The sequence below is a fragment of the Passer montanus genome, unplaced genomic scaffold, assembly GCF_014805655.1.
Source record: "Passer montanus isolate IOZ18808 unplaced genomic scaffold, ASM1480565v1 scaffold324, whole genome shotgun sequence".
Classification (NCBI taxonomy): Eukaryota; Metazoa; Chordata; class Aves; order Passeriformes; family Passeridae; genus Passer; species Passer montanus.
In genome coordinates, this window is record NW_024367975.1 from 13,990 (window position 1) to 41,222 (window position 27,233).

Below are 27,233 nucleotides of genomic sequence, written 5' to 3' on the forward strand. Positions count from 1 at the left end.
TGTGAGCCCGGGCACTGGGAGGGGACACTGGGAGCGGGGAGGGGACACGGGCACTGCGGGGGGACATTGGCACTGGGAGGGGACACGGGCACTGGGAGGGGACACTGGGAGTGCGGAGGGGACATTGACACTGGGAAAGGGACGTTGGCACTGGGGAGGACAGGAGAACTAGGAGGGGACACTGACAAGGGGGGGAAAAGTCCATCCCAGCCCCCCCGGGTGGTGACAGCGACATCCGAGGCGATTTTCCCCCAAAATCGCCGCTTTTCGTCAACGCGGAACCCGCGGGGCGCCTTGGGCTTGCTCCGTACCGAGGCCACGCCCCCAAACAACACGAGACCACGCCTTTACAACCATATATGTACAGTAACCACGCCCTCTTCCGAATCCGGTGGCTCGGCCACGCCCCTTGGGCATGCAAGCCACGCCTCCATTCCGTACGCAGACCACGCCCCATCCTCCATATTAGCATCCAAACCACGCCCACACTGCCATATTAGTACACAAACCACGCCCCCGTCGGCAGACCCCGCCCCCTTTGCCGCGGCTCCGGCCCGCCAGGGGGCGCTGTGGCGCGCGGCCCCTCAGCCCCGTGAGGCGGCGCCGGGCCGGGCCTGGGGAGCTGCGAGCGGCCGCGCCGCCCGCTGCCCCCGGCGGTTCCGCGGCCGCTCCGCGTCCGGCCTCGCCTCCTCCTCCTCTCCTCCTCCTCTCCTCCTCCTCCTCTTCCTCGGCCTGGTGCGGCTCCGTGGCGCAGCAGCGGGCAGGAAATGGCCTGTTCGTGGATGCGGTGCTGATTCCCGGCTGTTTTTCCGCCTTCCCCGCAGCAGCCGCCGGTGCCCGGGATGAGCCGCCCGCGCCGGCCGCAGGGCCGGGCTCGCCGAGCGGAGCCTCGCGGGATGGGATCGCTCCAGGTACCTCTGCCAAGCCCTGTTTTCCTCTTCCTTTTGCAGGAGTTGCTGCCCGAGCCCCGCTCCCCGCGGGGGAAGTGGCGCAATTCCCCTTCCAGAGCCTTTTCCAGCCGCTTTTCCTCGGGAGCATTCGCCAAGCCTTCCCCCCCTCCTCCCTCCCGCGCCCATCTGGTGCCTCTGGGAGCTTTGGAATTGCCCAAAATCCCCTCTGAAATTACATGGATTGCGTCAAATTCGGATTGGCGAGGGTCACTCATCCTCTCAGGAATGTTGTCCCTGCAAAACTTCGGCTGGAGTTGGTGGGAAGTTGAATAATGAGAAATAATTACGTTTAACTCCTCCCTTCTTATTCCCTCCGCTTCCCTGGAATCCGGGAGGGAATAACTGGGTGGAAAGGGGGATTTTCCAGCTTTTTTCTCCTGGTGCTGGAAGAGTTTCTGGGGTTTTGGAGTCGGTCCTGGTGTGGATCCCGTGGATCTGCTGGAAACAGCCCCTGATTTCTTCCTTGGAATTCTGGATGGGATTTTAGGGCTGTGCTCCTGGGATTCCTGGGTGATTTCTGCTCCTGAATTCCCTGCTCCAGATTTCCTGGATAATTTATGATCCCACAGTTCAGGGTCCGTGCTTGACTCAGCCCAGGAGCTGCCCTTGGGATCCGGGTGGATTCCTGATTTTTTTTTCCCCCCTGCCTTTTTCCAGTTTATTTCCCAGCCTTTGGGAAAAACGAAAACTTGGAAAACCTCAAAAAGTGGAAATTTGTGTATGGAATGTGATCCACGGGAGGAGGGAGTTCCAGCACTGTGGGATTGCTCCGGAATCCTGTGGTGTTTCTGGGAAGAGGGAAAAGCTTTGAAAGTGTTTTTTGGGAAAGGAGGGGACCCCTGGGATTTTTGGGTTGGAGCCATGTAAGGATTTGGGATTGGGATGGAAGAGGAAGATCTGGGATGTGTGAAAAAACAGGGATGGGAACTGTGGGGAAGTGTGGAATCCCGAATTTCCATCCCTGGTTTTTTGGGATTCGTTGAGAAATGGGAGCATCAGGGATTTTTTTTCAGGCTCTGATGGAATTTTTGGGATCTAAGAGCCACAAAAATGTCAGGAATGTGGGATTTGGAGTGCTGGGAATGGGGGAACGGAGCCAAACTCTCAGACTTTGAGCAGGATTTGGGATTTCTTGGAGAAGAAGTGGAAAAAAATAGAGGAAAAGAAGAGGGGGAAAAAAAAAGGAGAAGTGGTATCTGGGAGGTGACCTAGGTTTGACTCACTTGGAATATTTAGAGAGAATTCCTGAGGGTTTTTTTCCTCCTTTCTTTGGGAGTTGGAAAAAAAAAAGGATAAAGCAAATCCTTAAATTAACAGGGAAAAATCTGAAATTACCAGGGAAAAATATTAACATCCATCTTTCCTTCAGGTGTATCCTGGGTTTCTCCCCTTGAATCCCATCCCTAATCCTATCCCTAATCCCATTTTTCCCTTTTCCCCCATCACTGAGTCCTGCAGCCCCTCCACTGCTCCTGCTCTTGAATCCCATCCTTAATTCCAATATTTTCCCAATTTAATCCAAATTTTTTCCCATTTTTCCCCTCATTGGGTCCTGCAGTCCCTCTACTGGTCCTCCTGTTCATTTCCATCCCAAATCCCATCCCTGATCCCAATTTTTTCCCGATTTTCCCCATCATTGAGTCGTACAGGCCCCCCACTGCTCCTACTCTTGAATCCCATCCTTAATCCAGTTTTTTCCTGATTTAATCCCAGTTTTGTCCTGATTTAATCCCAATTTAATCCCAGTTTTTTCACGATTTAATCCCAGTTTTTTCCCATTTCCCCCTCACTGGGTCCTGCAGCCCCCCAGTGCTCCTGCTCTGGAATCCCATCCTTAATCCCAATTTTTTCCCGATTTAATCCCAATTTTTTCCTGATTTAATCCCATTTTTTTCCCAATTTAATCCCAGTTTTGTCCCGATTTAATCCTTGTTTTGTCCCGATTTAATCCCAGTTTTTTCCCGATTCAATCCCAGTTTTTTCCTGATTTAATCCCAAATTTTTCCCAATTTAATCGCAGTTCTTTCCCAACTTAATCCCGATTTAATCCCAATTTTGTCCCGATTTAATCCCAGTTTTTTCCCGATTCAATCCCGGTTTTCCCCGTTTCCCCTCCCCTGGACCCTCATCCCCCACCTGTCCCCCCTGCCCTCCCGTCCTGACGCCGCTCTCTCCCGTTCCCAGCTCTGAGCCTCTCCTCCACCATGGGCGACTCCGCGCTGGGGCAGGGCCCTGCGGAGCCGGGCGCTGCCCAGGCCGGCTCCTCGCTGGGCGTCATCACCGAGGGCGTGGGCGAGCTGGCCCTCATCGACGCCGAGGTGGCCCAGAGGGCGTGCCAGGAGGTGCTGGAGAAGGTGAAGCAGCTGCATGGCTGCGCCGCCGAGGCGCTGCCCAACGGCGAGAGCTGCCCCGTCCGCTGCCTGGACGACCCGCCCGGCTCCTCGCGCATCCAGGAGGAGGAGGAGGAAGGCTCCGGCGCGGCCAGGACGGCGCGGAAGCGCCAGAACCAAGCCAAGCAGTCGTGGCTGCTGCGCCTCTTCGAGTCCAAGCTCTTCGACATCTCCATGGCCATCTCCTACCTGTACAACTCCAAGGAGCCCGGCGTGCAGGCCTACATCGGCAACCGCCTGTTCTGCTTCCGCCACGAGGAGGTGGATTTCTACCTGCCCCAGCTGCTCAACATGTACATCCACATGGACGAGGACGTGGGCGACGCCATCAAGCCCTACATCGTGCACCGCTGCCGCCAGAGCGTCGACTTCTCGCTGCAGTGCGCGCTGCTGCTGGGCGCCTACTCCTCGGACATGCACATCTCCACGCAGCGCCACTCGCGCGGCACCAAGCTCCGCAGGCTCATCCTCTCCGACGAGCTGAAGCCGGCGGGCAGGAGGAGGGAGCTGGGCCCCCTGCCCGGGGCCGACACCGGCCTCTCGCCCTCCAAACGGACTCACCAGAGGTCCAAGTCGGACGCCACGGTGTCCATCAGCCTCAGCAGCAACCTGAAGCGCACGGCCAGCAACCCCAAGGTGGAGAGCGAGGAGGAGGTGAGGTCTGGGGAGTTCCTGGGGGAATTCTGTGGGAAAGGCTGTTCCGGGGTTGGGATTGAGCTCCAGGGCTCAGCCAGGAGTCCCGAGGTGGAGAGTGAGGAGGAACAGGTAAGGTCTGGGGTGTTCCTGAGGGAATTCTGAGGAAAGGCCGTTGTGGGGTTGGAACCGAGCTCCAAGGATTGATGTGTTGGGAAAATGCCGTGGTTCTGCCTTGGGATTCATCCCAGAGCTGATCCAGAGAGGTGAAAGTGCCTTGGGATTCATCCCAGAGCTCCTCTGGGACTGGGGTTGTGCTCCAAGGCTCAGGAAACTGGGAAGATCCCATGGTTGTTCCTTGGGATTCATCCCAGAGCTCCTCTGGGACTGGGGTTGTGCTCCAAGGCTGATCCCAGGATGAGCTGGGAATTCCAGACGGGAAAGGAGCCCCGAGCTGGTGCTGGAAGCAGATTTTGGGAGCGGTGCTTCCCAAATCGGGGAACCACAAATCCTCCAGAGGGTGGAATGCACCCTAGGGAAACTGGGAATGACTGGGAATGGTCTGCAATGACTGGGAATTCCCAGAAATCCAAGGTTTGATTCCACTGGGAATTCCACTGGGAATCCTTGGAAGGAGCCAAGGATTGTTCCATGCTCTGGGAATTGGGATAAGGATGGAAGGAATGATTGGGGAGGAATTTTCCAGGCTGGATTCGGGATCAAAGCACCCTGGAAACATCCGGGGCCGTTCCCACTGGGATGAATTTTTAATATGGAAAAGGAGGAGGCGGAAACTGGAGCTTTTCCATAAATTATGGATGAGGAAACTCCTGGAAACGATCCTGAAAGAGCTGGAAAAGCACAAAACCAGGGAGACTCCAGCCCTGGATCCCAACTGTCCCTCAAAAATCCCAGAATTCTTGGGAGCACTGGGTGCTTTTCCCTCCGGAATCCAGGAATTCCTTGGAAAAAGCAGGGAAAATTGATGGGAAATTATCCCAAAATTCACCAGGGAAGGGAAAATTGATGGAAAATCATCCCGAATTTTCCCTCCCCTGGTGAACTTTGGGATCATTTCCCATCAGTTTTCCCTCCAGGTGGGATCCAGACCTGGTTGTCCCTTTTTTTGGGAATTTTTTTGGAATTTTAGCCCCAAAATTCCTGGTTTTATGGGATGAAGCTCCATGGGATCCCTTTTAGGAAGAAAAACATGAATTGATGGACTCCCAAGTGCTGGAATTTCAGGATATTTGGGATGAGGATCGCTCGGGATGGAGCTTGGAGGTTCATGTGGGGATGGCAGGAAAACTTGGGATAAATCAAGAATTTCTCTGTGATAAAAAGGGCCTCAAAAATTGGATTTTGGGAATTTTCGGGATCGTTTCCATGGGATTCATTTGTTGTGCTGAAATTCGGGATAAACTGGAATCCAGGGAAGGAGAAAACCCTGGATTTGGTGATGGAAAAGGGCAGAAATCCAAGGAATTCGGAGCTGGATCCATCCTGGTCCTTCTGGGCTGGGGTGAGGAATCCCAGAGAGGAGGAAAACCGGGAAAATCCCGGGAATTCAGCGCTCGGATCTGCTCCGCTTTGATCCCATCCCGCTTGGGATCCGTAGAATTTTCCTTCCCGGAATTTTTCTGGTAATTCCAAGAGGATGGGACCAAAAAAAACCTTGGGAATTGCTGGAAGTGCACCTGGAGCTAAACTTTGCTTTTTCTCCCCCTTTTCCCTGCTCCTTCCCCTCTTCCCCATGGAAAAAATTCCCCCAAAAAACTGCCCCAAATCCCCCTTGTCCCGCTTTTCCCAGGAATTCTCCTCGAGTACGGAAAGCCTGGATAAATCCCTGGCTCCCGTAAGTTCCGATCCCCTTTTCCGGAGGCTCCCTCTCCCCGCCGCAGCATTTCCTCAATTCCACACCTCTGGAATTTCCCAGCATTCCCCAGATATTCCCAAAAAAAACCCAAAAACCCAAAAAATCCCGGCATTGCCACCGCGGTGTTTCCTCGTAATGGGAATTCCAGGAAAATTCCTTCCAGTCGGATAAAATCCAGGAAAATCCCATTTTTTCCACCAAAATCCACCTGGGAATGAGGGAATTCCCGCTTTTCCTGCTTTTCTGTTGCAGGTGGAAGAGGAAATGCTGTTTTCCCTTGGAATTTGGCTCCCAAAATTCTCGGCCGGATGGAATTAATTTGCTTTTTTTCCATGTTTTTTTTTCCTGCCAATCATTCCTTGATTCCATTCTTTCAATTCCTTCTTTTTTTTCCATGAAAATTCCAATCGAATCCTGGTGTTTTCCCTGATTTTTCTCTCCCGAATGAACCCTTTTCCCATTTTTTCCATTGTTTTTTTTGAATCTTTCCCTCATTTCCCACCAGGATTCCCGGTGGGAATGTGTAGTCCATGATTTCCTCCAGCACGGGGAGTTTGGGAAGAATTCCCTGATTTTTTTAGGCTTTTCTGGGAATTTCTGGATTCCAACCCAGCTCTGATCCTGCTGGGAATTCCCAGGGATCACTCCCACACCTGGATTTGGGAATTTTGTCGGGATTTGATCCCAAATTTTGGGCTCATCCTAAATCCCTCTGTGTTTAGGGATAATGGGATGGCTGGGAGGAGCTCCAAGCCCCAAATTCCCACCCAAAATTCCAGGAATTCCTTGATTTCCACCCATTCCTGCTCCTCCCAGCCCAGCCAACGACTCCTCTCCAGGATTTTTTGGGAGTCGACGGAAAACAGGGATAGTTGCTCCTTCCCCATGGAATGTTCTGCTGGAGTGGGAAGGACCCTTGGGAATGCTGGGATGAGGAATGGGATGAAGAGGAAAATTCCCTCTGGAATTTCCCTTTGGAATGGGAAGAAGAGGAGAATTCCTCTCTGGAATGGGGTGAAGAAGAGGAAGATTCCCTCTGGAATTTCCCTTTGGAATGGGATGAAGAGGAATTTTCCCTCTGGAATGGGATGGAATTTCCCTGTGGGTGGAAGATCCAAGATCTCCAAGGTTCCCACCGGAATTCCAGAGGCTCTGAACGGATCCTGGCACCGCTGGAATATTCCTGAGGTTGGGAGAAGATCCTTGGGAAGCGTTTTGGGATCCCTGGAAAATCCAGGAACTGCCCTGGATCGAGGTGGGGCTGATCCAGAGGGGTCCTGGATTGGTCCCAGATTCCTCGGGAAGCATTTCCTGGTATTCCCAGGGAACAACAGCCGTGGAAAACCTGGATGGGAGGAGCAGGAATAGCAGAGCCACCGGAATTCCTTGGGAAAAGCCGGGAAGCATCCGTGGGGCATCCCGGATTTTGCAGGAATGGGATTCAGTCCTTGGAGAGCTGAAGGAATTTTTGGGATCTGGCCGGGATCGGGAACCTCTGGAATATTTCTCCCGTGCCTGGAGCCGGGTGGGGGCAGGGCAGCGTTATCCCGGAATTCCTGAGGGAATTTTTGGACGTGGACTACAAGTGCAGTGGATTCCCAGCCGGGAATTCCCTTCCCCGCCCTTCTCTCCCTGATTTCCCCCGCTCCTTTCCTCTTGCTCTGCGACATTCCCGATTTTTCCGGCGTTTTCCGTTGCTTCCCTCTTCCCGGTCCGTGGCTTTCTGCATGCGCCGTTCGCAGCATGATCGGAGTGCTCGGGGATCCCAGAATCAGCCCTTGGTCATTCCCGAGCTCGGGGACGTGCACTGGGAATTGGGGATCCGTGCGGGGGAATTTGGGATCCTGCATCCCAGGGAAATCCCAAATCCCTGAGGGATTGTTGGGCTGGGACACCAGGGACGGGCTGGGGGAGGATCCTCCCAAACGCCGGGAATCCAGATTTTCATGAATCCTGGGAATCCAGATCCTTCCAAGTCCTGGGAATCCGGATGATCCCAAATCCCGGGAATCTGGATGATCCCAAATCCTGGGAATCCGGATGATCCCAAATCCTGGGAATCTGGATCATTCCAAATCCTGGGAATCCAGATGATCCCAAATCCCAGGAATCCAACGGGACTGGGAGATCTCGCTGGGAACGTCGGCTCTGGAATTCCAGGGGAAGGAAAAGGCCCCAGGATCCTGCTCTGCTGGGGGATGGATGGATGGGACTCCCAAATTTCCAGGATCTGGGAAGAGGGAGGGGCAGGGAAAAGAGAAGGGTGGGAAGAGGGAAGGGCAGGAATTTGGTCCCGGTGAAAAATCACCAATATCACCTCCATTTTCCTCCTTTTTCCCCAAAGTTTTTATTTTTATCCCTGGCTGGCTCCGGAGCGGGAAGAGGGAAGGGAAGGGCAGGGAAGAGGGAAAAGCAGGAGAAGGGAAGGGCAGGGAAGAGGGAAGAGCAGGAAGTGGATCCCACTGGAAAACCACCGCCAGCCATCACCTCCATTTTCCTCCTTTTTGCCCCAACTTTTTATTTTTCATCCCAATCCTTCCCAAGCCTTTCCCAGGCAGTCCGGGATGGGAAGAGCAGGGAAAAGTGAGGGGTGGGAAGATCCCGGGGAAGGGGATGGGATGAAGGCGTTTCCTTGCAGAGAAGGTGACATCACCTCCCTTTTCCCCCTTTCCCTCCCTTTTCCCCCTTTCCCTCCCCTTTCCCCCTTTCCCTCCCTTTTCCCTCCCTTTTCCCTTTTCCCTTTTCCCTTTTCCCTTTTTCTCCCTTTTCACCCTTTTCTCCCTTTTTTTCTGTTTTCCCTCTTTCCCTCCCTTTTCCCTTTCCCTTTCTTTCCCTCCTTTTTCCTCCCTTTTTCTCCCTATTCTCCCTTTACCTTCCTTTCCCTTTCTTTCCATCCTTTTTCCTTCCTTTTCTCCCTTTCCCTCCCTTTTCCCCTTTCCCCTTTTCCCTTTCCCTTTTCCCCTTTCCCCTTTCCCCTTTCCCCTTTCCCTTTCCCTTTCCCTTTCCCTTTCCCTTTCCCTTTCCCTTTCCCTTTCCCTTTCCCTTTTTCCCCTTTCCCTTTCCCTTTCCCTTTCCCCTTTCCCCTTTTCCCCTTTCCCTTTCCCTTTCCCTTTTCCCCTTTCCCTTTCCCTTTCCCTTTCCCCTTTCCCTTTCCCTTTCCCTCTCCCCTTTCCCTTTCCCTCCCCTCTCTTCCCCCTTCCCTTCCCCCCGCAGCCGGCGCGGCTGGCCCCGGAGCGGGAGTTCATCAAGTCTCTGATGGCCATCGGGAAGCGCCTGGCCACGCTGCCCACCAAGGAGCAGAAGACGCAGCGCCTGATCTCGGAGCTGTCGCTGCTCAACCACAAACTGCCCGCGCGCGCCTGGCTGCCCACGGCCGCCTTCCCGCACCACGTGGTGCGCGTGCCGCACTCGCAGGCCGTGGTGCTCAACTCCAAGGACAAGGTCTGGGGTTTGGGGTTTGGGTTTGGGGATTGGGGATTGGGGATTTGGGATTTGGGATTTGGGATTTGGGGTTTGGGATTTGGGATTTGGGATTTGGGATGGGGATTGGGAGTGGCGGGAGAGCTGGGTGTGGTGGGTTCGAGCACCACGTGGTGCGCGTGCCGCACTCACAGGCCGTGGTGCTCAACTCCAAGGACAAGGTCTGGGAAAGGGGATTTGGGATGTGAAAGTTTGGGATTTGGGGTGGGAAAGGGGATTTGGGATGGAAGATGGGATTTGGGATGTGAGATGGGATTTGGGATGGCGTGGGAATGGTGGGAGAGCTGGAGGTGTCACTTCCAGGACTGGGAGTGCTGGGACAGCTGGAGTTGGGCCCAAACCCCCTGGGAGCCTCCAGCTCCCCTCTGGAGTCTGCGCCCTTTTCCTCCAAACCCTCCAAACCCACGGATTCCCCCCAGATCTCGGCCCTGGGAGCATCCGGGGTTACCCCTCACCCCCATTCCCGCTGTCCCCAGGCTCCCTACTTAATCTACGTGGAAGTGCTGGAATGTGACAATTTCGACACGGCGAATGTCCCCGCGCGCATCCCGGAGAACCGGATCCGCAGCACGCGCTCGGCCGAGAACCTTCCGGAATGCGGGATGGGCCCGGAGCAGCGGGCCGGCAGCTTCAGCACCGTCCCCAACTACGACAACGACGACGAGGCCTGGTCCGTGGACGACATCGTGGAGCTCCAGGTGGAGGTGGGAGCGCTGGCAATGGGCTTTTCCAGAAGGTTCTGGCACCAGGGTGGTGGGAATGCTGGGAATGGGCTTTTCCAGAAGGTTCTGGCCACCGTGATGGCACCAGGGTGTCCCCAAGGTGTCCCCAGGGAAGTGGGAATGCTGACTAAAAATGGGATTTGATGGGATTTTAATTGGATTTGATGGGATTTTAATGGCATTTTGTGGGATTTTAAGGGATTTTATGGGATTTTGGTGGAATTTTAAGGGATTTCATGGGGTTTCCCTGGAATTCCTGCAGCTCCCAGAGATGCACACCAACAGCTGTGACAACATCTCCCAGTTTTCCGTGGATTCCATCACCAGCCAGGAGAGCAGGGAGCCCGTCTTCATCGCCGCCGGAGACATCCGGTGAGCTCCGGGAGAACCAGGAATTCTCCCTCAAAAAGACCCGGAATTCCGACATTCCCCAGGGAAAACATCCAGGAGTTTTCGCTCATAAAACCCCTGGAATTCTGACATTCCCCAAAGCAAAAATCCAGGAATTTTCCCTCATAAAACCCCAGAATTCCAACATTCCCCTGAGCAAACACCCAGAACTTTTCGCTGGTAGAACCCCAGAATTCCCACATTCCCAAAGCAAAGCTCCGGGCGTTCCCTGGCGCTGCGGATCCGCAGTTTTCCATGGAAAACGTGGAATTTCCCCCGGCAGGCGGCGGCTGTCGGAGCAGCTGGCCCACACGCCCACGGCGTTCCGCCGCGACCCCGAGGACCCCTCGGCCGTGGCCCTCAAGGAGCCCTGGCAGGAGAAAGTCAGGTGGGCACGGGGGATTCCCGGGAATGCCGGGGAAAAGCTGGGAATTGCCCGCGGGCCTGCCCGGCCCCGGGGCGTGCCCGAATTCCCGCGAGTCTGGGGTTTGGGTTTGTCCGGGATGAACCCGTTGGGATTCCGAGCCTGGAATTCCTCCCGGGAAAAGCAGGAAAAGCCCCTGGGAATGAGGAGTTTGGGGGATGTGGTCTGTGTCCTGATGGGATTTTAATGGGATTTGATGGTTTTAATGGGATCTTAATGGGATTTCGTGCACTTTTATGAGATTTTAATGGCATTTTATGGGATTTTGTGGGGGTTTATGGGATTTGATGGAATGTCGATGGGGTTTGATGGGATTTTATTGGCATTTAATGGGATTTTGATGGGATTTCATAGTTCTAATGGGATTTTGGTGGGATTTTAATGGAATTCCATGAAATTTTATGATATTTTATTGGCATTTTATGGGTTTTTGTTGGGATTTTAATGGAATTTCATGAAACTTTATGAGATTTTGTTGGCATTTTATGGGATTTTAACGGGATTTGATAGTTTTAATGGGATTTTAATGGGATTGGGTGGCATAAAGACAATTCCCAGGAATTCCCAGAGCTTCTCCCCACCCGAGGCTCCGGGTTTGATCCCGTTTTTCCTGGTTTTCCCTCAGGAGGATCCGGGAGGCCTCTCCCTACGGGCACCTCCCCTCCTGGCGCCTCCTCTCCGTCATCGTCAAGTGCGGCGACGACCTCCGGCAGGAGCTGCTGGCATTCCAGGTGCTCAAACAGCTCCAGGTGAGGCACTCCCGGGGAATTCCCGAAAATCCCCAGTCCTGGAGAGGTTCCTGTCATTCCCGAAAAAATCCCCGGGGTTTTAGGGGGTTTTTGTGGGATTTTATGGAGTTCTCACGGGATTGCAGGTGCTCAAACGGCTCCAGGTGAGGCAGCTCCTGGAGAATTCCCTAGGAATTGCCAAAAAAACCCCATCCATGTGGGATTCCTGGTGTTCATGGGGTTTTAATGGCATTTTATGGGATTTTAATGGCATTTCCTGGGATTTTAGTGGAAATTTTTAAAATATTTTGGGATTTCAATGGGATTTTTTTTAAATGGATTTTTTTCTGCTTTTATGGGATGGTACCGGGGTTTTTTAGAATTTCACATAATTGTAAACCCATTTCAGTCAGATTTCCTGGGGTTTTAACGGGATTTTATTCATTTTCACATAATCTTAACCCTGCTGCAGCCAGATTTTATGGGATTTCACCAGGATTTATCCCATTCCCTCCTGTCTGGCCCCATTCCAGTCGGGATTCCTGGGATCCCCCAGGATTTACCCCCCTCTCTCCCGCAGTCCATCTGGGAGCAGGAGCGCGTGCCGCTCTGGATCCGGCCCTACAAGATCCTGATTTATCCCATTCCCTCCTGTCTGGCCCCATTCCAGTCGGGATTCCTGGGATCCCCCAGGATTTACCCCCCTCTCTCCCGCAGTCCATCTGGGAGCAGGAGCGCGTGCCGCTCTGGATCCGGCCCTACAAGATCCTGGTGATCTCTGCGGACAGCGGGATGATCGAGCCCGTGCTCAGCGCCGTGTCCCTGCACCAGATCAAGAAGCAGTCGCAGCTGTCGCTGCTGGATTATTTCCTGCAGGAGCACGGCAGCCACAACAGCGAGAGCTTCCTCAGCGCCCAGCGCAACTTCGTGCGCAGCTGCGCCGGCTACTGCCTGGTCTGCTACCTGCTGCAGGTCAAGGACAGGTAATTAACGGTTAATTAATGAATTAGTTAATGAATGAATGGCGTCTGATGGGCACTGCCTGGTCTGCTACCTGCTGCAGGTCAAGGACAGGTAATTAACCCCTTAATTAATGAACTACTTAATGAGTTAATGGGGTCTGATGGCTATTGCCTGGTCTGCTACCTGCTGCAGGTCAAGGACAGGTAATTAACCCCTTAATTAATGAACTACTTAATGAGTTAATGGGGTCTGATGGCTATTGCCTGGTCTGCTACCTGCTGCAGGTCAAGGACAGGTAATTAACGGTTAATTAATGAACTAATTAATGAGTTAATGGGGTCTGAGGGGCACTGCCTGGTCTGCTACCTGCTGCAGGTCAAGGACAGGTAATTAACCCCTTAATTAAAGAACTACTTAATGAGTTAATGGGGTCTGATGGCTATTGCCTGGTCTGCTACCTGCTGCAGGTCAAGGACAGGTAATTAACGGTTAATTAATGAACTAATTAATGAGTTAATGGGGTCTGAGGGGCACTGCCTGGTCTGCTACCTGCTGCAGGTCAAGGACAGGTAATTAACGGTTAATTAATGAACTAATTAATGAGTTAATGGGGTCTGATGGGCACTGCCTGGTCTGCTACCTGCTGCAGGTCAAGGACAGGTAATTAACCCCTTAATTAATGAACTACTTAATGAGTTAATGGGGTCTGATGGCTATTGCCTGGTCTGCTACCTGCTGCAGGTCAAGGACAGGTAATTAACGGTTAATTAATGAACTAATTAATGAGTTAATGGGGTCTGAGGGGCACTGCCTGGTCTGCTACCTGCTGCAGGTCAAGGACAGGTAATTAATGAGTTAATTAATTATTAATTAATTATTGGGTACTGCCTGGTCTGCTACCTGCTGCAGGTAAGGTCAGGTAAATCCCAGGGTTTGGGGGAATTTGGGAATTTTTTTCAATATTTTTCCAGGGTTTTTTTCAACTTTTTTTTTGAATTTTTTTTTTTTTTTTTTTTTTTTTTGGTAAATCCCAGGGTTTGGGGGAATTTGGGAATTTTTTTCAATATTTTTCCAGGGTTTTTTTAACTTTTTTTTTTTAATTTTTTTTTTTTTTTTTTTTTTTTTTTTTTAATTCTCTCCAGGGCAAAACTGCAACATCCTGCTGCACCTGAGAGCATTTGAGGGCATTTGAGGGATTTTAGGGATTTTAGCACAACTTAATGTCCAGGGCAAAACGGCAACATCCTGCTGCACCTGAGAGCATTTTAGGGATTTTAGGGATTTTAGCACAACTTAATGTGACTTTTATTGGATTTTTGTTTTCAGTTTCACTGGGATTTCCGGGAATTCCAGGGAATTCCTTCAGGATCCCACAGAATTCCCTGGCATTCCCGCAGGCACAACAGGAACATCCTGCTGGACGCCGAAGACCTTTACTGGCATTTTAGGGATTTTAGCACAATTTAATGTGAATTTTATGGGATTTTTTTTTTAAATTCCACTGGGATTCCCGGGAATTCCCCGTGATCCCCTGGCATTCCCGCAGGCACAACGGGAACATCCTGCTGGACGCCGAAGGCCACATCATCCACATCGACTTCGGCTTCATCCTGTCCAGCTCACCGCGGAACCTCGGCTTCGAGACCTCGGCCTTCAAACTCACCGCAGAGTTCGTGGACGTGCGTGGGGCCGGGGGGGCTGGGGGGTTCCCAGGGGGGTTCAGGGGAATTCCAGGGGATTCCTGGGGGGTCCCGGGGGTTCCAGGGCGTTCCCAGGCCATTCCCAGGGGGTTCTGGAGGGTTCCAGGCCATTCTCAGCCCCATTCCCAGCCCCATTCCCCATTCCAGGCCATTCCCAGCCCCATTCCCAGCCCATTCCCAGCCCGTTCCCGCTGTTCCCGCAGGTGATGGGCGGCCTGGACGGGGACATGTTCAACTACTACAAGATGCTGATGCTGCAGGGGCTGATCGCCGCCCGCAAGCACATGGACAGGGTGGTGCAGATCGTGGAGATCATGCAGCAAGGTGGGGACCCTGGGATCCCCGGAATTCCCGTGCCAAACCTGCTTCTCCCAAAGCATTCCCCCTTCCAACCCTCACCCCATCCCGGGCTTCCATTTCCCAGGATCCCAAATCCCTCATCCCATCCCAAATTTCCCCTTTCCTAGGCTCGCAGCTCCCTGATCCCATTGCCCCCATTCCAAACCCAGATTCCCAACATTCCCATCCCAATTTTTCCCAGCTCCCAGCTGCTCTGTTTCCCATTTTTCCCAGCTCCCTGCTGCCCTACCCCTGATTCCCATCCCAAATTTTCCCCATTTTATCCATTTTCCCATTCTCCCATTGCCATTTTCCCCCATTTTTCCCATTTTTCCAGGCTCCCAGCTGCTGTTTTTCCCTTTTTTTCCCATTGTTCCCATTTTTCCAGGCTTGCAGCTGCCGTTTTCCCCATTTTTCCCCATTTCCCAGGCTCCCAGCTGCCGTTTTTCCCCATTTTTTCCCATTTTTCCTGTTTTTCCAGGCTCCCAGCTGCTGTTTTTCCTTTTTCCCATTTTTCCCATTTCCCAGGCTCCCAGCTGCCGTTTTTCCCCATTTTTTCCCATTTCCCATTCTCCCAGCTGCCGTTTTCCCCATTTTTCCCATTTTCCCCATTTCCCAGGCTCCCAGCTGCCGTTTTTCCCCATTTTTCCCCATTTTCCCCAGGCTCCCAGCTGCCGTGCTTCCACGGCTCCTCCACCATCCGGCACCTCAAGGAGCGTTTCCACATGAACCTGACGGAGGAGCAGCTGCAGCTGCTGGTGGAGCAGATGGTGGACGGCTCCATGCGCTCCATCACCACCAAGCTCTACGACGGCTTCCAGTACCTCACCAACGGCATCATGTGAAACCCGCCGGCCCCCCGGGGGGAAAAACCTGGAAAAAAAATTCCCGGGGGGAAAAAAAAAGGAAAAAAGAAAAATTTCCCCCCCGCCCCAGGAAGAAACGGGAGAATTCCAAACTTCCCGTTGTGTTCCCTCCCGAGGAGCTGGGGCGGATTCGGGGCCGAGGTTTGGCTGCTCCTGGACTCTGCTGAGAGATGGGACGGAATTCCATGGAAAAGCTGGGAAAAGGGGGGGAAAGGAGCGGAGCGTGGGGGGAGCTCCCCCTTTCCTCCGCCTGGAATTCCGTGGAATTCGCCCCCAGTCCCATGGAATGTGCGGGATGGGAAGGGGGAAGGAATCCCAAAATTCCCGGAATTCCCGGAATTCCCGGCCCTGTGGGGTCCTTCCCTTGCTGGGACACCCAGGGATGGCTGGGGGGGATTCCAGGTGGGATTCCCAGGTGGAATTTCCAGGGGGAATTCCAGGTGGGGAGTTCCAGGTGGGATTTCTGCCATTCCAGGAATTCGGGGCTGGGACTCCCCCCCCTCCTTTCCCGGGTAATTCCAGCCGGGAATTCGGGGCTGGAATGTCGGACACGGGGGTGGGGGGGGGTTTGGGGGCCTGGTCCCGATCCCAAATCCCAAATCAGGGAGGATCCAGAGCTTCCCAGGGAAGGAAAATTTCCCGGAATTTCCCCTCGCCCTTCCCCAGGCCTGGCCTGCTGGGGACACTCGGAGTGTCCCCAATGTCCCCCCGTGTCCCTGTGTCCCCTCACGTCCCTCTCCCCCAGTGTCCCCCCTTTGTGTCCCCTCAGTGTCCCCTCAATGTCCTCCCCCCCTTTTTTTCTGGTTTTTTTTTTTTTTTTTTTTTTTTTTTTTTTAGTTTTTTTTCTTTTTTTTTTTTTAATTTTCAGCATTAAAAAACCCCAAAATTTGGATTTTCAACCCCCCGGGGAGGGGGCAGGGGGCTCTGGGGACACCGGGAGGGGACGGGGGGACCCCAGCCCTTCCCAAGCCCCTTTTTTGGGGGGCAGGACCAAAATTCGGGGATGCAGCGGAGCCCTCAGCCCCTCCCCCCTCCCCATTCCCGTTCCCGGGAGCTTTTCCCGGGAATTCCCGGGAGGAGCCGAGGCCGGGCACAGAGGGTGAAACCACTGGAGTTTAATGGAATCGATTCCTACAGAATAAAGAATTCCTGAGAGCCTCTCGAGCCCGCGGCTTTCCGTCAGCACATTCCCAAAATCCCCAAACCCCTGGGGAACAGCCCCGAAATTCCAGGGGGGAACATTCCCGGAATTCCAGGAGTCCAACCCCGAAATTCCAGGGGGGAACATCCCCAAATTCCAGCCCCTCCCTCCCTCCACCCCAATCCAGCTCAAGGCACTGAAATGCTGGAAAACCGTGGGTCCAAAGCCATTTTTCCATAGTTTTTTTGGAATTTTTTCCTTCTAAATCTCGTAGAAACTTTAATTTCTTCTCTGTATTTACACCTGGCCCGGGGGATTTCTGGGAATGGCCGATTCCACCTGATTTTTCCCAGTTTTTTCCCACTCTTTTTCCATCCATCCACCTGCAGGGAAAAGGGGAGGGAAAACTCCCCAATTCCTGCTGGAAAAAGTCAGAAAAACTGGGAATAAAAATCCAAAAAAAACCAAAGAAAAAATAAAATCAACCCCCAAAACAGCTTCTGCCATCCCGAAAAACACAAAAAAAGGGAAAAAACCTTGGAAAACCAACCCAAATCCCAGAGGGAGCACAGCAGTTGTTGGGATCCTGGGTTTTAGTGTATGATACAACTTTACAGGGGAGGGGAGGGGTATCCAGAGGGAATCCCGGGAATTCTTCCAGGAATTCTGGGAACAGCGGTGGAGTCCGGAGGGGCTTTTCCAGAGGATTTTTTGGGAGATTGGAAGTGGGAAAAGGTCCTGGATCCCGAGGGGAAGGAGGAGCTGGAAAAAAGTTGGAAAAGCCCCCAAGCCTCAGCCTGGAATTTGGGAGCAGTTTTCCCACTTTTCCTTCAGGAAAAGGCTCCTGGCTGGGATTTGAGGGATCCCTTCCCAGTCCTGGTGGTTTTTTGGGATCCTTTTCCTTCTTTTCTCTCCTTTTTCCCAGCTTTTTTCCTCCTCCTGCTCCCTCGGGAGTGTCCCAGTGTCCTTCCTGGGGACCTGCGGAATTCCAGGACTCTGGAATTGCCCCTTTCCCAACAAAACACACCAGGAGCGTTCCCAAACGGGAAAAAAAATCCAGGAAAACCAAACAAAACCCAAAAACAACAAAAAAAGGTGGATTTTGCTGGAAAAGCTTCCCCCGCCCCATCCGGATCCGGGAATTCCTGGGAAGGGCCTGGAGGGGTCCTGGAAACCCCCAATCCAACATTCCCAGGGGATTCCTGGCGGGATTTGGGATCATCCCAATCCCAATCCCATTCCCAACTTTCCCTCGGACACCGGGAAGGGCTCTGGGGGAGTTTTATGTACACGGCGCCAATTCCCGGCCTTGGAGCTGATCCCGGAATTCCGGGAATGCTGAGATTGCCAGGAATGCTCAGTTGTCCTGGGGGCTGATCCCAGAATTTGGGAATGCTGAGATTCCCAGGCTCGGAGCTGATCCCATGGAATCCTGGGAATGCTCAGTTCTCCTCGGGCTTGGAAGAACTCAATCCCAGGATTCCAGAATCCCGGGAATGCTCAGTTCTCCTCGGCCCCCTGCCGGGCGCGGATGAACTCAATCCCAGGATTCCAGGATCCCGGGAATGCTCAGTTCTCCTCGGCCCCCTGCCGGGCTCGGATGAACTCAATCCCAGAAATCCCAGAATCCCGGGAATGCTCAGTTCTCCTCGGCCCCCTGCCGGGCTCGGATGAAGGCCATTCCGTGGGTCCGGAAATGCGTCTTGAGGTTGAGCTGGCTCTCGAATCCCCTCCCGCACACTTTGCACTCCAGCCGCCCCTCGGCGCCGCCGGAATTCCCGGTGCCGGCCTCGCCGCTCCCTTGGGAAGCGCCTCCCGCGGCGTCCTCAGGCTCGGCCCCCTTCTTCTTCTTGTGGGAGATGAAGCGGTGGCGGCTGAGGGAGCTCTGCGAGGTGAAGCAGAGGCCGCACTCGCGGCACTGCTGGCAGTTCCCGTCCGTGCGGTGCTGCGGGATGTGCGCCTGGAACTCGGCGCGGCTCCCGGCCAGGAACCCGCACTTCCTGCAGCGGAACGGGGCCTTGGCCCCGCAGGGTTTGGGGGTCTGGGCAGGGGGGGTGGTGCTGTCGGGCTCCTCGCTGCACGACTCGTCCGAGGAGAGCTTCCGCTTGCGGCCCGGCGCCTGGAAAAGCGGGAAAATCCGGGAGTTCCCAGCCAGGTCCGGGGTGGGATTCCCAGCAAGGAGCTCCTGGGAAATCCCTTGGGAACTGGGGCAGCTCCCGGAAGGAGTTCTGGGGTGAGGAGCCTCTGATCCTGCCACAAACGCTGGAACTCCCACGAAATTCCCAGAAATTCCCAGGAAACCCCAGGAATTCCCAGATAATCCCACCTGGGCAGTCGCTGACCCGAAACCTCCCCACCTGGATGAAGTTTAGGGCTGGGATTCGTGGGTTCCCAGCAGGAATTCTAGGATAAAACCCCCCCCAGTCCCACCCCAAAGCCCCGGAATTCCCAGGAATTGCCGGAATGCCGGGATGGCCCCACCTGGGCGGGGCCCGAGGGGCCGCGGGCGATGACGACCTCCTGGCTGCGGGCGGGGTCCGTCACCTTGATGCCGTGCCGCACCTGGATGTGCTTCTCCAGGATCAGCCGGCTGCTGAACGTCCTCTTCCCCTCCGTGCAGTACCTGCCAACGCGGCAGCCTGGTTTTCCTGGGAATTCTGCCGCTGCAATTCCCGAATTCCAACCCCAAACGGGATTGCTGCAAAGCCTGGAGTCCTTTCCCAAAGCCTTCTCATCCCTGGAATTTCAATTCCCACCTTGGGCAGAGCAGGTGGGAATTGAGCCCTGATTCCCTGGGAATTAAACCCTGATTCCCTGGGAACTGAACCCTGATTCCCTGGGAATTAAACCCTGATTTCCCTGGGAATTAAACCCTGATTCCCTGGGAACTGAACCCTGATTCCCTGGGAATTAAACCCTGATTTCCTGGGAATTAAACCCTGACTTCCCTGGGAATTAAACCCTGATTTTCCTGGGAATTAAAACCTGATTTTCCTGGGAATTGAATCCTGATTCCCTGGGAATTGAACCCTGATTCTCTGGGAATTGAACCCTGATTCCCTGAAAATTAAACCCTGATTTTCCTGTAAATTAAAACCTGATTTCCCTGAGAATTAAGCCCTAATTTCCCTGGGAATTAAACCCCGATTTTCCTGGGAATTAAACCCCGATTCCGTGAGAACTCCCCCTCTTCCCTCTCCAGCCCCAATCCCCGTCAGTCCTCCCCGCTCCCTCCCCATTCCCAGCCCCCCGATCCCCTCCCAGGGCATTCCCAGCCCCCATTCCCAGCCCCCGGATCCCCTCCCAGGGCATTCCCAGCCCCCCAGCCCCCATTCCCAGCCCCAGGGATCCCCTCCCAGGACATCCCCGCGGTACCGGCAGGGGTAGACGCGTTTGATGCCCTCGTGGTTGACGCGGACGTGGCGGCGCAGGCTCGGCGCCGAGCAGAAGGAGCGCTCGCACAGGTGGCACGGGAACTTCTTCACGGACTGCGGGGAAAACCGCTCAGCATCCCGGGGAAAAAAACCCAGGAGGGATCCCGGGGAAAACTGGGAAAAACCCAGGAGGGATCCCAGGGAAAACCAGGATAAAACCCAGCTCAGCATCCCAAGGAAAACTGGGGAAAAACGGGAGGGATCCCAGGGAAAACCGGGAAAAACCCAGCTCAGGATCCCAGGGAAATCTGAGTAAAACCCAGGAGGGAACCTGGAGAAACCCAGGAAAAATCCAGGGGGATCCAAAAGGATTCCCACTCCACCTGAATTTTCCCCCAGCTCCCACCTGGCATCATTCATCCAGTCAGGAAGTATCCCAAAAACAATCCCCATTCCCAAACCGTCCCATTCCCAGGGGGCAGGAGCCAGGATTCCCACTCCAGCTGGAGGAACTCCCACCCCACCCAGAGCCCCGCGGGGCACTCCCGGCACTCCCGGGCTGACCTTGCCGTGCTCCCTCTTCATGTGCGCCACGTACTCGTCGCGCTCGGGGAACCAGGAGCGGCAGGCGCCGCAGCTCCAGCCGCCGCCCTTGGCCTTGCTGCCGCCCTTGCGGGCGAAGCGGCCGCGCCGGGCGCGCCGCAGCTCGGGCGAGCTCGGCGCCTCGTCCTCCTCCGACGAGCTCGAGGACTCCGAGGAGTTGCGCGGCGCCGGCGCCTCCAGCGGCTCCGCCTTGGGCGCCAGCGGAGCCGCCGAGCTGCGGGAGGAGTCGTCCTTGCACCTCTGGGGCTGGTGGGTGTTCTGGGAAAGGGAGGGCGGGATGTGCCCGGTGAGGGGGAATCCTGCCCGGGCAGGATCCAGGATTTATCCCGGAGATCCAAAGAAACCAGGATGGAATCCTGGGATGGTTTGGGGTGGGAAACACCCTTAAACCCCACCCAGACACGGCTCCCACTGCCCCCCATTCCCCACCCAAGCGGGGATGGAATTGTGCCTTTTTCTGCTGGAATTCCTCCATTCCCAGCTGGAATTCTGTCTGGAATTCTGTCTGACCTTCAGGTGCTCGAGCGTGCTGCGCTTCTGGACCCCATTCCCACTTCCCCCAGTTTAGGGGAAATTTCCATCATTTCCTGCTGGAATTTTGCCATTTTTGGCTGGAATTTCAGCATTCCCACCCGGAATTCCACCTGGGCTGGGGCCTGACCTTGAGGTGCTCGAGTTTGGTGCATTTCTAGACCCCGAGCACTCCCCACTCCCATCTTCCCAGTTTGGGGGACATTTCCATCGTTTCCGTCCAGAATGTCACCATTTCTGGCCGGAATTTTGCTGTTTCTGGCTGGAATTTCACCATTCCCACCCAGAATTCCGCCTGGGCCGGGGCCTGACCTTGAGGTGCTCGAGTTTGGTGCATTTCTAGACCCCGAGCACTCCCCACTCCCATCTTCCCAGTTTGGGGGACATTTCCATCGCTTCCGTCCAGAATTTCACCATTTCCGGCCGGAATTTTGCCATTTCTGGCCGGAATTTTGCCATTTTTGGCCGGAATTTCACCATTCCCACCCAGAATTCCAGCTGGGCCGGGGCCTGACCTTGAGGTGCTCGAGCATGGTGCGTTTCTGGGCGAAGAGCAGCGGGCACTGCGGGCAGCGGAAGACGCTGACGCGCTGCGGCAGCAGGTGCTGGTCGAAATGCGACGACAGCAGCGGCTTGTGCGTGAACACCGTGTCACACATGGCACACTTGTAAATCATCCTGGGGCAAAAACGGGCAAAAACGGGATGGGGGAGGCGCCAGAGGGAGGGGGAAGGGGAAAGGAGGGGAAAGAGAGGAATAAGGGAAGGGGAAAGGAGGGGAAATGGAAAGGAAAAAGGGAAAAGGAGGGAAAAGAGAGAAATGAGGGAAGGGAAAAGGAGGGGAAATGGAAAGGAAAAAGGGAAAAGGAGGGAAAATAAAGAAATAAAGGAAGGGAAAAGGGAGAGGAAAAGGAGGGAATGAGAGAAAAAGGGAAGGATAAAGGAGGAAAAGGGAAGGAAAAAGGGAGGAGAAAGGAAATGGGAAAGGAGGGGAAAAACAGAGAAAAGGGAAGGGAAAAAGGAGGGAGAAATAGGGGAAAAGGGATGGGAAAAGGAAGGAGGGAGCTGAGCTCATCCCACCCATGGAGAAGGCCCAATCATGGAATATATTCCCAGTCCTCCCAATCCTGGAGTCCTAGAATTGCTCAGGCAGGAAAAGCCCTCTGGGATCACCACATCCATCATTCCCAAGGGCCACATGCCCAAATTTTCCAGCCAATTCCACCACCGACTCCATTCCCCAACCTCCCACCCCAACCCTTTTCCAGGCTGAGCCCGAGGCCGCTCCCGGGATGCTGGCACGGGGAGGAGCTGGGGTTGGGGACCCTCGGGAGCACTCACTTGGACTGCTGGTTGCTGAAGCCGGGGTGCTGCGTGTACACGTGGGCGTGGGCGCTGGGCGCGGACTTGAAGGCCATGGGGCAGATGGGACACTTGTGGAAAACCTCGCAGTGGGAGCTCTGGATGTGGGACTTGATGGAATTGACGCCGACGAACACCACTGAGCAGCTGGGACCCATGGAAAATTCCACGGATAGCGGGATCCCAAACCAGATAACAGAGAAAAGGGAAGGGAAAAAGGAGGGAAAAATAGGGGAAAAGGGATGGGAAAAGGAAGGAGGGAGCTGAGCTCATCCCACCCATGGAGAAGGCCCAATCATGGAATATATTCCCAGTCCTCCCAATCCTGGAATCCTGGAATTGCTCAGGCAGGAAAAGCCCTCTGGGACCACCACATCCATCATTCCCAAGGGCCACATGCCCAAATTTTCCAGCCAACTCCACCACCGACTCCACTCCCAAACCTCCCACCCCAACCTCTCATTCCCCAACCTCCCACCCCAACCTCTCATTCCCCAACCTCCCACCCCAACCCTTTTCCAGGCTGAGCCCGAGGCCGCTCCCGGGATGCTGGCACGGGGAGGAGCTGGGGTTGGGGACCCTCGGGAGCACTCACTTGGACTGCTGGTTGCTGAAGCCGGGGTGCTGCGTGTACACGTGGGCGTGGGCGCTGGGCGCGGACTTGAAGGCCATGGGGCAGATGGGACACTTGTGGAAAACCTCGCAGTGGGAGCTCTGGATGTGGGACTTGATGGAATTGACGCCGCCGAACACCACGGAGCAGCTGGGACACCTGGAAAATTCCACGGAGAGCGGGATCCCAAACCAGATCTGGGAATTCCCAGTGGAGACCGGGATCCCAAACAAGATCTGGGAATTCCCAATGGAGACTGTGATCCAAAGCACTTCTAGGAAAATTCCCCATGGAGACTGGTATCCAAACCAGCTTTGGGAAAATTCCACCTGGAACCAGGATCCCAAATGAGGATTCCCTGGCTCCTGGTCCGTCTCCCACCCTGTGGGAGCAGTCCTTGAGGTGGGACTCCAAGTTGGCCCGCAGGAAATTCCCGCCACACTCCACAGGCAAACTCCATTTTGGGAGCTTCCCAATGCCCCCCAGCCCGGAATTCCCGGGATTCCCCGGCTGTACCTGTAGCCCACCCTGCGGGAGAAGTGCAGGCAGGAGTCCTTGAGGTGGGACTCGAAGTTGGCCAGCAGGAAGTTGCCGCCGCACTCGGGGCAGACGTGGGGCGGGCGGCTGCGGTGCATGCGCTGGTGCGCGCTGAAGCTGCAGCGGTTGGCCAGGATCATGGGGCACGCCGAGCACACCTGCAACAGCCGGCGTCAGCCACGGGGCCCGGGGGGGCTGGCAGCAGCCACGGAACCCTGCCAGGGCTGGCAGCAGCCACGGAACCCTGCCAGGGCTGGCATCAGCCACGGAACCCTGCCAGGGCTGGCAGCAGCCACGGAACCCTGCCAGGGCTGGCAGCAGCCACGGAGCGCCGGGGACGCCGCTGGGGCCGGCACCCCGACAGCCCGGGGACAATCCTGACTCAGGCCGGGAGGGCAAACAGCTCCGGGAGGATTCCGTCAAGGAATGGGGCTGAAATGGTTCTGGGATCTTGGAAAATTCCCAGCTGGGATCGGGATCCCAAACAGTTCTGGGAAAATTCCAGCTGAAACCAGGATCCCAAAGAGTTCTGGGAAACTCCAGCAGGGATCAGGATTGATGGGATGAATGGACCCATGGATCCAAGGCTGGATGTTCTCACCGTTCTCCCACCATCTCCCACCGCCCTCCCACTTCTCCACCACCTTCCCGGCATTCCCCACCACCTCCTGCCACCTCCCACTGCCCTGGCACCACTCTGAACCACCTCCCACCCCTCTGAACCACCTCCCACCCCTCTGACGAAGCCGTTCTGCAGCAGCCGCGGCGCCAGCCCGTGCCCGTCCTTGCCGTCGGGCTGCTCGGGGCACACGGTGTTCTTGACGATGACGCTGACGGCCGAGATGTCGGCGTGCGGCAGGGCGTGCTCGGCCGCCGCCGCCGCGCCCGGCTCCCCCGGCAGCGCCTTGCCGTGCGGCTCGGGCTCCTCGTGGTGCGAGTGGATGGCCTCGTTGGCGTCGATGTCGGGGATGTCGAAGGCGGCCAAGAGGTCGTCGAAGTCCGGGGTTTTCATGTCCCCCATGGCTGGGAAGGGGGGGAAAGGGTTGAGGGCTGAGGGCTGAGGGAATTTGGGGTTTGCAAGTGGGGATTTCTGGGTGTCCCTCCCGATAAACCCCAGGGAATGCTGATGTTCCGCAGCCTTTTCCATCCCCGCTCCACTTCCACCCCAAACACCTCCCCTCCGTCCCAGAAATCCCCCCTTTTATCCCAAAAATCTCCCTTTTATCCCAAAAATCCCCTCACCATCCCAAAAATCCCCTTCCCACCCCAACCCTGGAGCTGATCCATCCCCTAAATCCCTGGAACTGCTGGGAAAGCCTCGGGATCAGAGCCCATCCCGGGAATTCCGGCCCCATCCCAGGCCTGTTCCCAACCTGGAGCCAGGCCCAGGATCTGTCACATCCCGGGGACAATTCCCTGTAAAACCCTGGAATTCCGGCACCTCCAGCAGGCCTGGAAGCTCCGAGGATTTTTGGTTTCTTTAGGGAAAAAATTCCTTTCATGAGGAGGGGTTTTGATCCCACGGTTTTCCAGCTGGGAAAAGTGGGAAAAAGGGGAAAGAGCCGTGGATCCAACCCCAATTCCACCCCAAATTCCCTCTGGGTGTGAGGCTTCTGGAAGCCCCAAGCAGGTGGGATTCCATTCATTTCCCCTCTGGAATGTGCCCCCGGAGAGGCCTTTTCCTTCCCAAATCCCCTTTTTCCTGCCCTTTTATCCCATGGAAAGCCTCCCCAGGCAGGGAACGGATCCTTTGGAAAAGCTGGGAATTGTTTTCCGGGGGGGCTCCCACTGCCCTCCCACGCCCAGCCCAGCTCTCCCAGCCTCCCCCTCTCACCGTGCTGCTGCTGCTGGTGGCCACCCCGGCCTGCTGGAAGTGCGCTGCCAGCCCGGCCTTGTCCTTGCACTGCTCCTTGCACTCCAGGCACCTGAAGCAGCTGTAGCTGCTCTGCTCCGAGCCCAGGGGCAGCACGGGCAGCTCCTGCGCCGCGGCCCCGCCCTCCTGGGCCACCTTCCCGGCGGGCAGGGCCAGCGACACCAGCGGGGTGATGTCGGGCTGGCCGATCATCTGCTCCAGCGCGATGGGCCGCATCACCAGGTGCGAGCACTGCATCACCAGCCCCTTGTCCTTGTGCTCGCGGGCGTGCAGCAGCAGGCTGCACTTGTTGAAGAACACCAGGCGCTTGGTGCAGTGGTTGCAGGTGACCTCGATGCGCATGCTGCGCCGGTCGTAGTGCCGCGCCAGGCTCTTCTCCAGCGCGAAGGCGTCGCCGCACTCCAGGCAGCGGTAGCCCGAGGGCGGCAGCGCCAGGCTGGACTCGGCCGGGGGGCTCAGGTTGGGTTTGTAGGTGGGCAGCAGGTTCTTGCTGTTGAGGATCTTGTTGAAGGCCTCCACCAGGCTGGACTGGCTGCGGGAGATGACGGTGCCGGCCACGCTGGGCGCCGCCTTGGGCAGCGCCGCGCCGCCGTTGGCCTTGGCGCCGCCGCCGCTCCTGCCGTCGCCCTTGGGCAGCGGCTGCGGCACCAGGTTCAGGATGTTCTTGGCCACGGATTTCCCGGATTTTCCCGGCAGGACCACGGATTTCTGCTGGGCCACGCTGGCGGCGATGAGCATGGCGCTGCTGGCGCTCTGGATGGTGGCCACGGGCAGCACCGTGCCCTTCAGCTTGGTGCCGTTGCCCAGCTGGACGCTGACGATTTTCGGCCCCTCCGTGTTTTTCAGGGGGCTGGAGAGCTCCGACTTCTCCTTGGCCGCCGCCTCCGTGGCGATGCCGGCGGGACATTCCAAGGGCTCCTGGGAATTCTGCTCGCTGGGGATTTTGGTGGAGGGCGGCTCCGAGTCCGAGGACACCCTGGTGACCGTCCTGGTGATGCTGCCACAGGAGGTTTTGATGGTTTTGATGCGCACCTTGAGCGGCCGCGAGGAGCTGGAGGACGGCGAGTTGGTGCTTCCCTCCTCCTCCTCCTCCTCCTCGCCGCTGGAAACGCTGGGAGGGCTCCCCACGGATTTCCCCAGCATTTCCCGCTCCTCCTTCAAGGAGAGCTGCTTGGGGGAGGGCGGGATGGCAATTCCCGGGGAGGAGAAGGGCTCCCGAGGGCTGCCGGGCGAGCGTTTGAGCTCGGCCGCGGCGCCGGTGCCGCCGTCCAGCGCCGCCGGCTCCGCTGCCGGCCACGCCGCCGCGGCAGAGTCGCCGGCCGAGTAGCGCACGGTGACGGACTTGAGGTGGTCCAGCACCAGCCCCTTGGGGCTGCAGCCCCGCGCCGCAGCCTCCTCGGGGTCCGACTCCTCCTTCTTGATGCAGGCGACGGGGTGGGAGGCGTCGCCGGGCGCCGCGGCCCGGAAGGGCGCGGGGAACGCGGCGTCCAGGCCCTCGGCGGCCCCGGCCAGCGGCTCCTTGCACTCCAGGGACGGGCCGGGGGACGCGGCCAGCGCGGGCACGGCCAGGGGCTTCTCCTTGGCTTTGCACTCCCGCGCTCTGTCGATGAGGTTGGCGCCGTCCTCGCCGGGCTCGGGGCTGAAGTGGGCGAACAGCTCCAGGGCCTTGGCGCTCTTCTCCTTGGCCCAGCAGTCGCCGTTGGCCGCGGCCTCGGCGCCGCGGGCTCCCATTTACACCC

At 56.1% G+C, this 27,233-nt stretch overlaps 2 protein-coding genes across 3 annotated transcripts; one reads left to right on the forward strand and one right to left on the reverse strand.

Annotated features, from left to right (window-relative positions):
• Positions 1-514: 514 nt before the first annotated feature.
• Positions 515-15,500, forward strand: PI4KB (phosphatidylinositol 4-kinase beta). Of its 2 annotated transcripts, XM_039715337.1 has the most exons (12): positions 515-911; positions 3,135-3,994; positions 5,784-5,828; positions 9,063-9,290; positions 9,806-10,033; positions 10,314-10,423; positions 10,725-10,829; positions 11,491-11,614; positions 12,311-12,576; positions 14,103-14,235; positions 14,460-14,580; positions 15,259-15,500. In XM_039715337.1, exons 2-12 carry the CDS (start codon positions 3,155-3,157, stop codon positions 15,438-15,440), a joined length of 2,382 nt encoding a protein of 793 aa, XP_039571271.1. In that variant the 5' UTR covers positions 515-911; positions 3,135-3,154; the 3' UTR covers positions 15,441-15,500. The 2 variants fall into 2 exon arrangements, with proteins under 2 accessions (XP_039571271.1, XP_039571270.1); XM_039715336.1 differs by lacking the exon at positions 5,784-5,828 and having other exon boundaries at positions 639-911.
• An 822-nt stretch (positions 15,501-16,322) lies between these two features.
• On the reverse strand, positions 16,323-27,225 carry ZNF687 (zinc finger protein 687). The gene is made up of 8 exons (XM_039715333.1): positions 25,456-27,225; positions 23,601-23,779; positions 23,067-23,243; positions 21,626-21,788; positions 20,541-20,837; positions 19,978-20,090; positions 19,084-19,225; positions 16,323-18,721 (listed from the first exon to the last, which is right to left on the reverse strand). Exons 1-8 carry the CDS (start codon positions 27,223-27,225, stop codon positions 18,242-18,244), a joined length of 3,321 nt encoding a protein of 1,106 aa, XP_039571267.1. The 3' UTR covers positions 16,323-18,241.
• Between the last annotated feature and the right edge of the window lie 8 nt (positions 27,226-27,233).

Coding starts and splice junctions, on each gene's coding strand:
- ZNF687 (XM_039715333.1), bottom strand. CDS start 27,225: ATGGGAGCCCGCGGCGCCGAGGCCGCGGCCAACGGCGACTGCTGGGCC. Junction 20,838..21,625: donor CCATGCTCGAGCACCTCAAG/GTCAGGCCCCGG, acceptor TCCCTTTCCCAG/AACACCCACCAGCCCCAGAG. Junction 19,226..19,977: donor AAACGCGTCTACCCCTGCCG/GTACCGCGGGGA, acceptor CCGCGTTGGCAG/GTACTGCACGGAGGGGAAGA.
- PI4KB (XM_039715337.1), top strand. CDS start 3,155: ATGGGCGACTCCGCGCTGGGGCAGGGCCCTGCGGAGCCGGGCGCTGCC. Junction 5,829..9,062: donor TGGATAAATCCCTGGCTCCC/GTAAGTTCCGAT, acceptor TTCCCCCCGCAG/CCGGCGCGGCTGGCCCCGGA. Junction 12,577..14,102: donor CTGCTGCAGGTCAAGGACAG/GTAATTAACGGT, acceptor GCATTCCCGCAG/GCACAACGGGAACATCCTGC.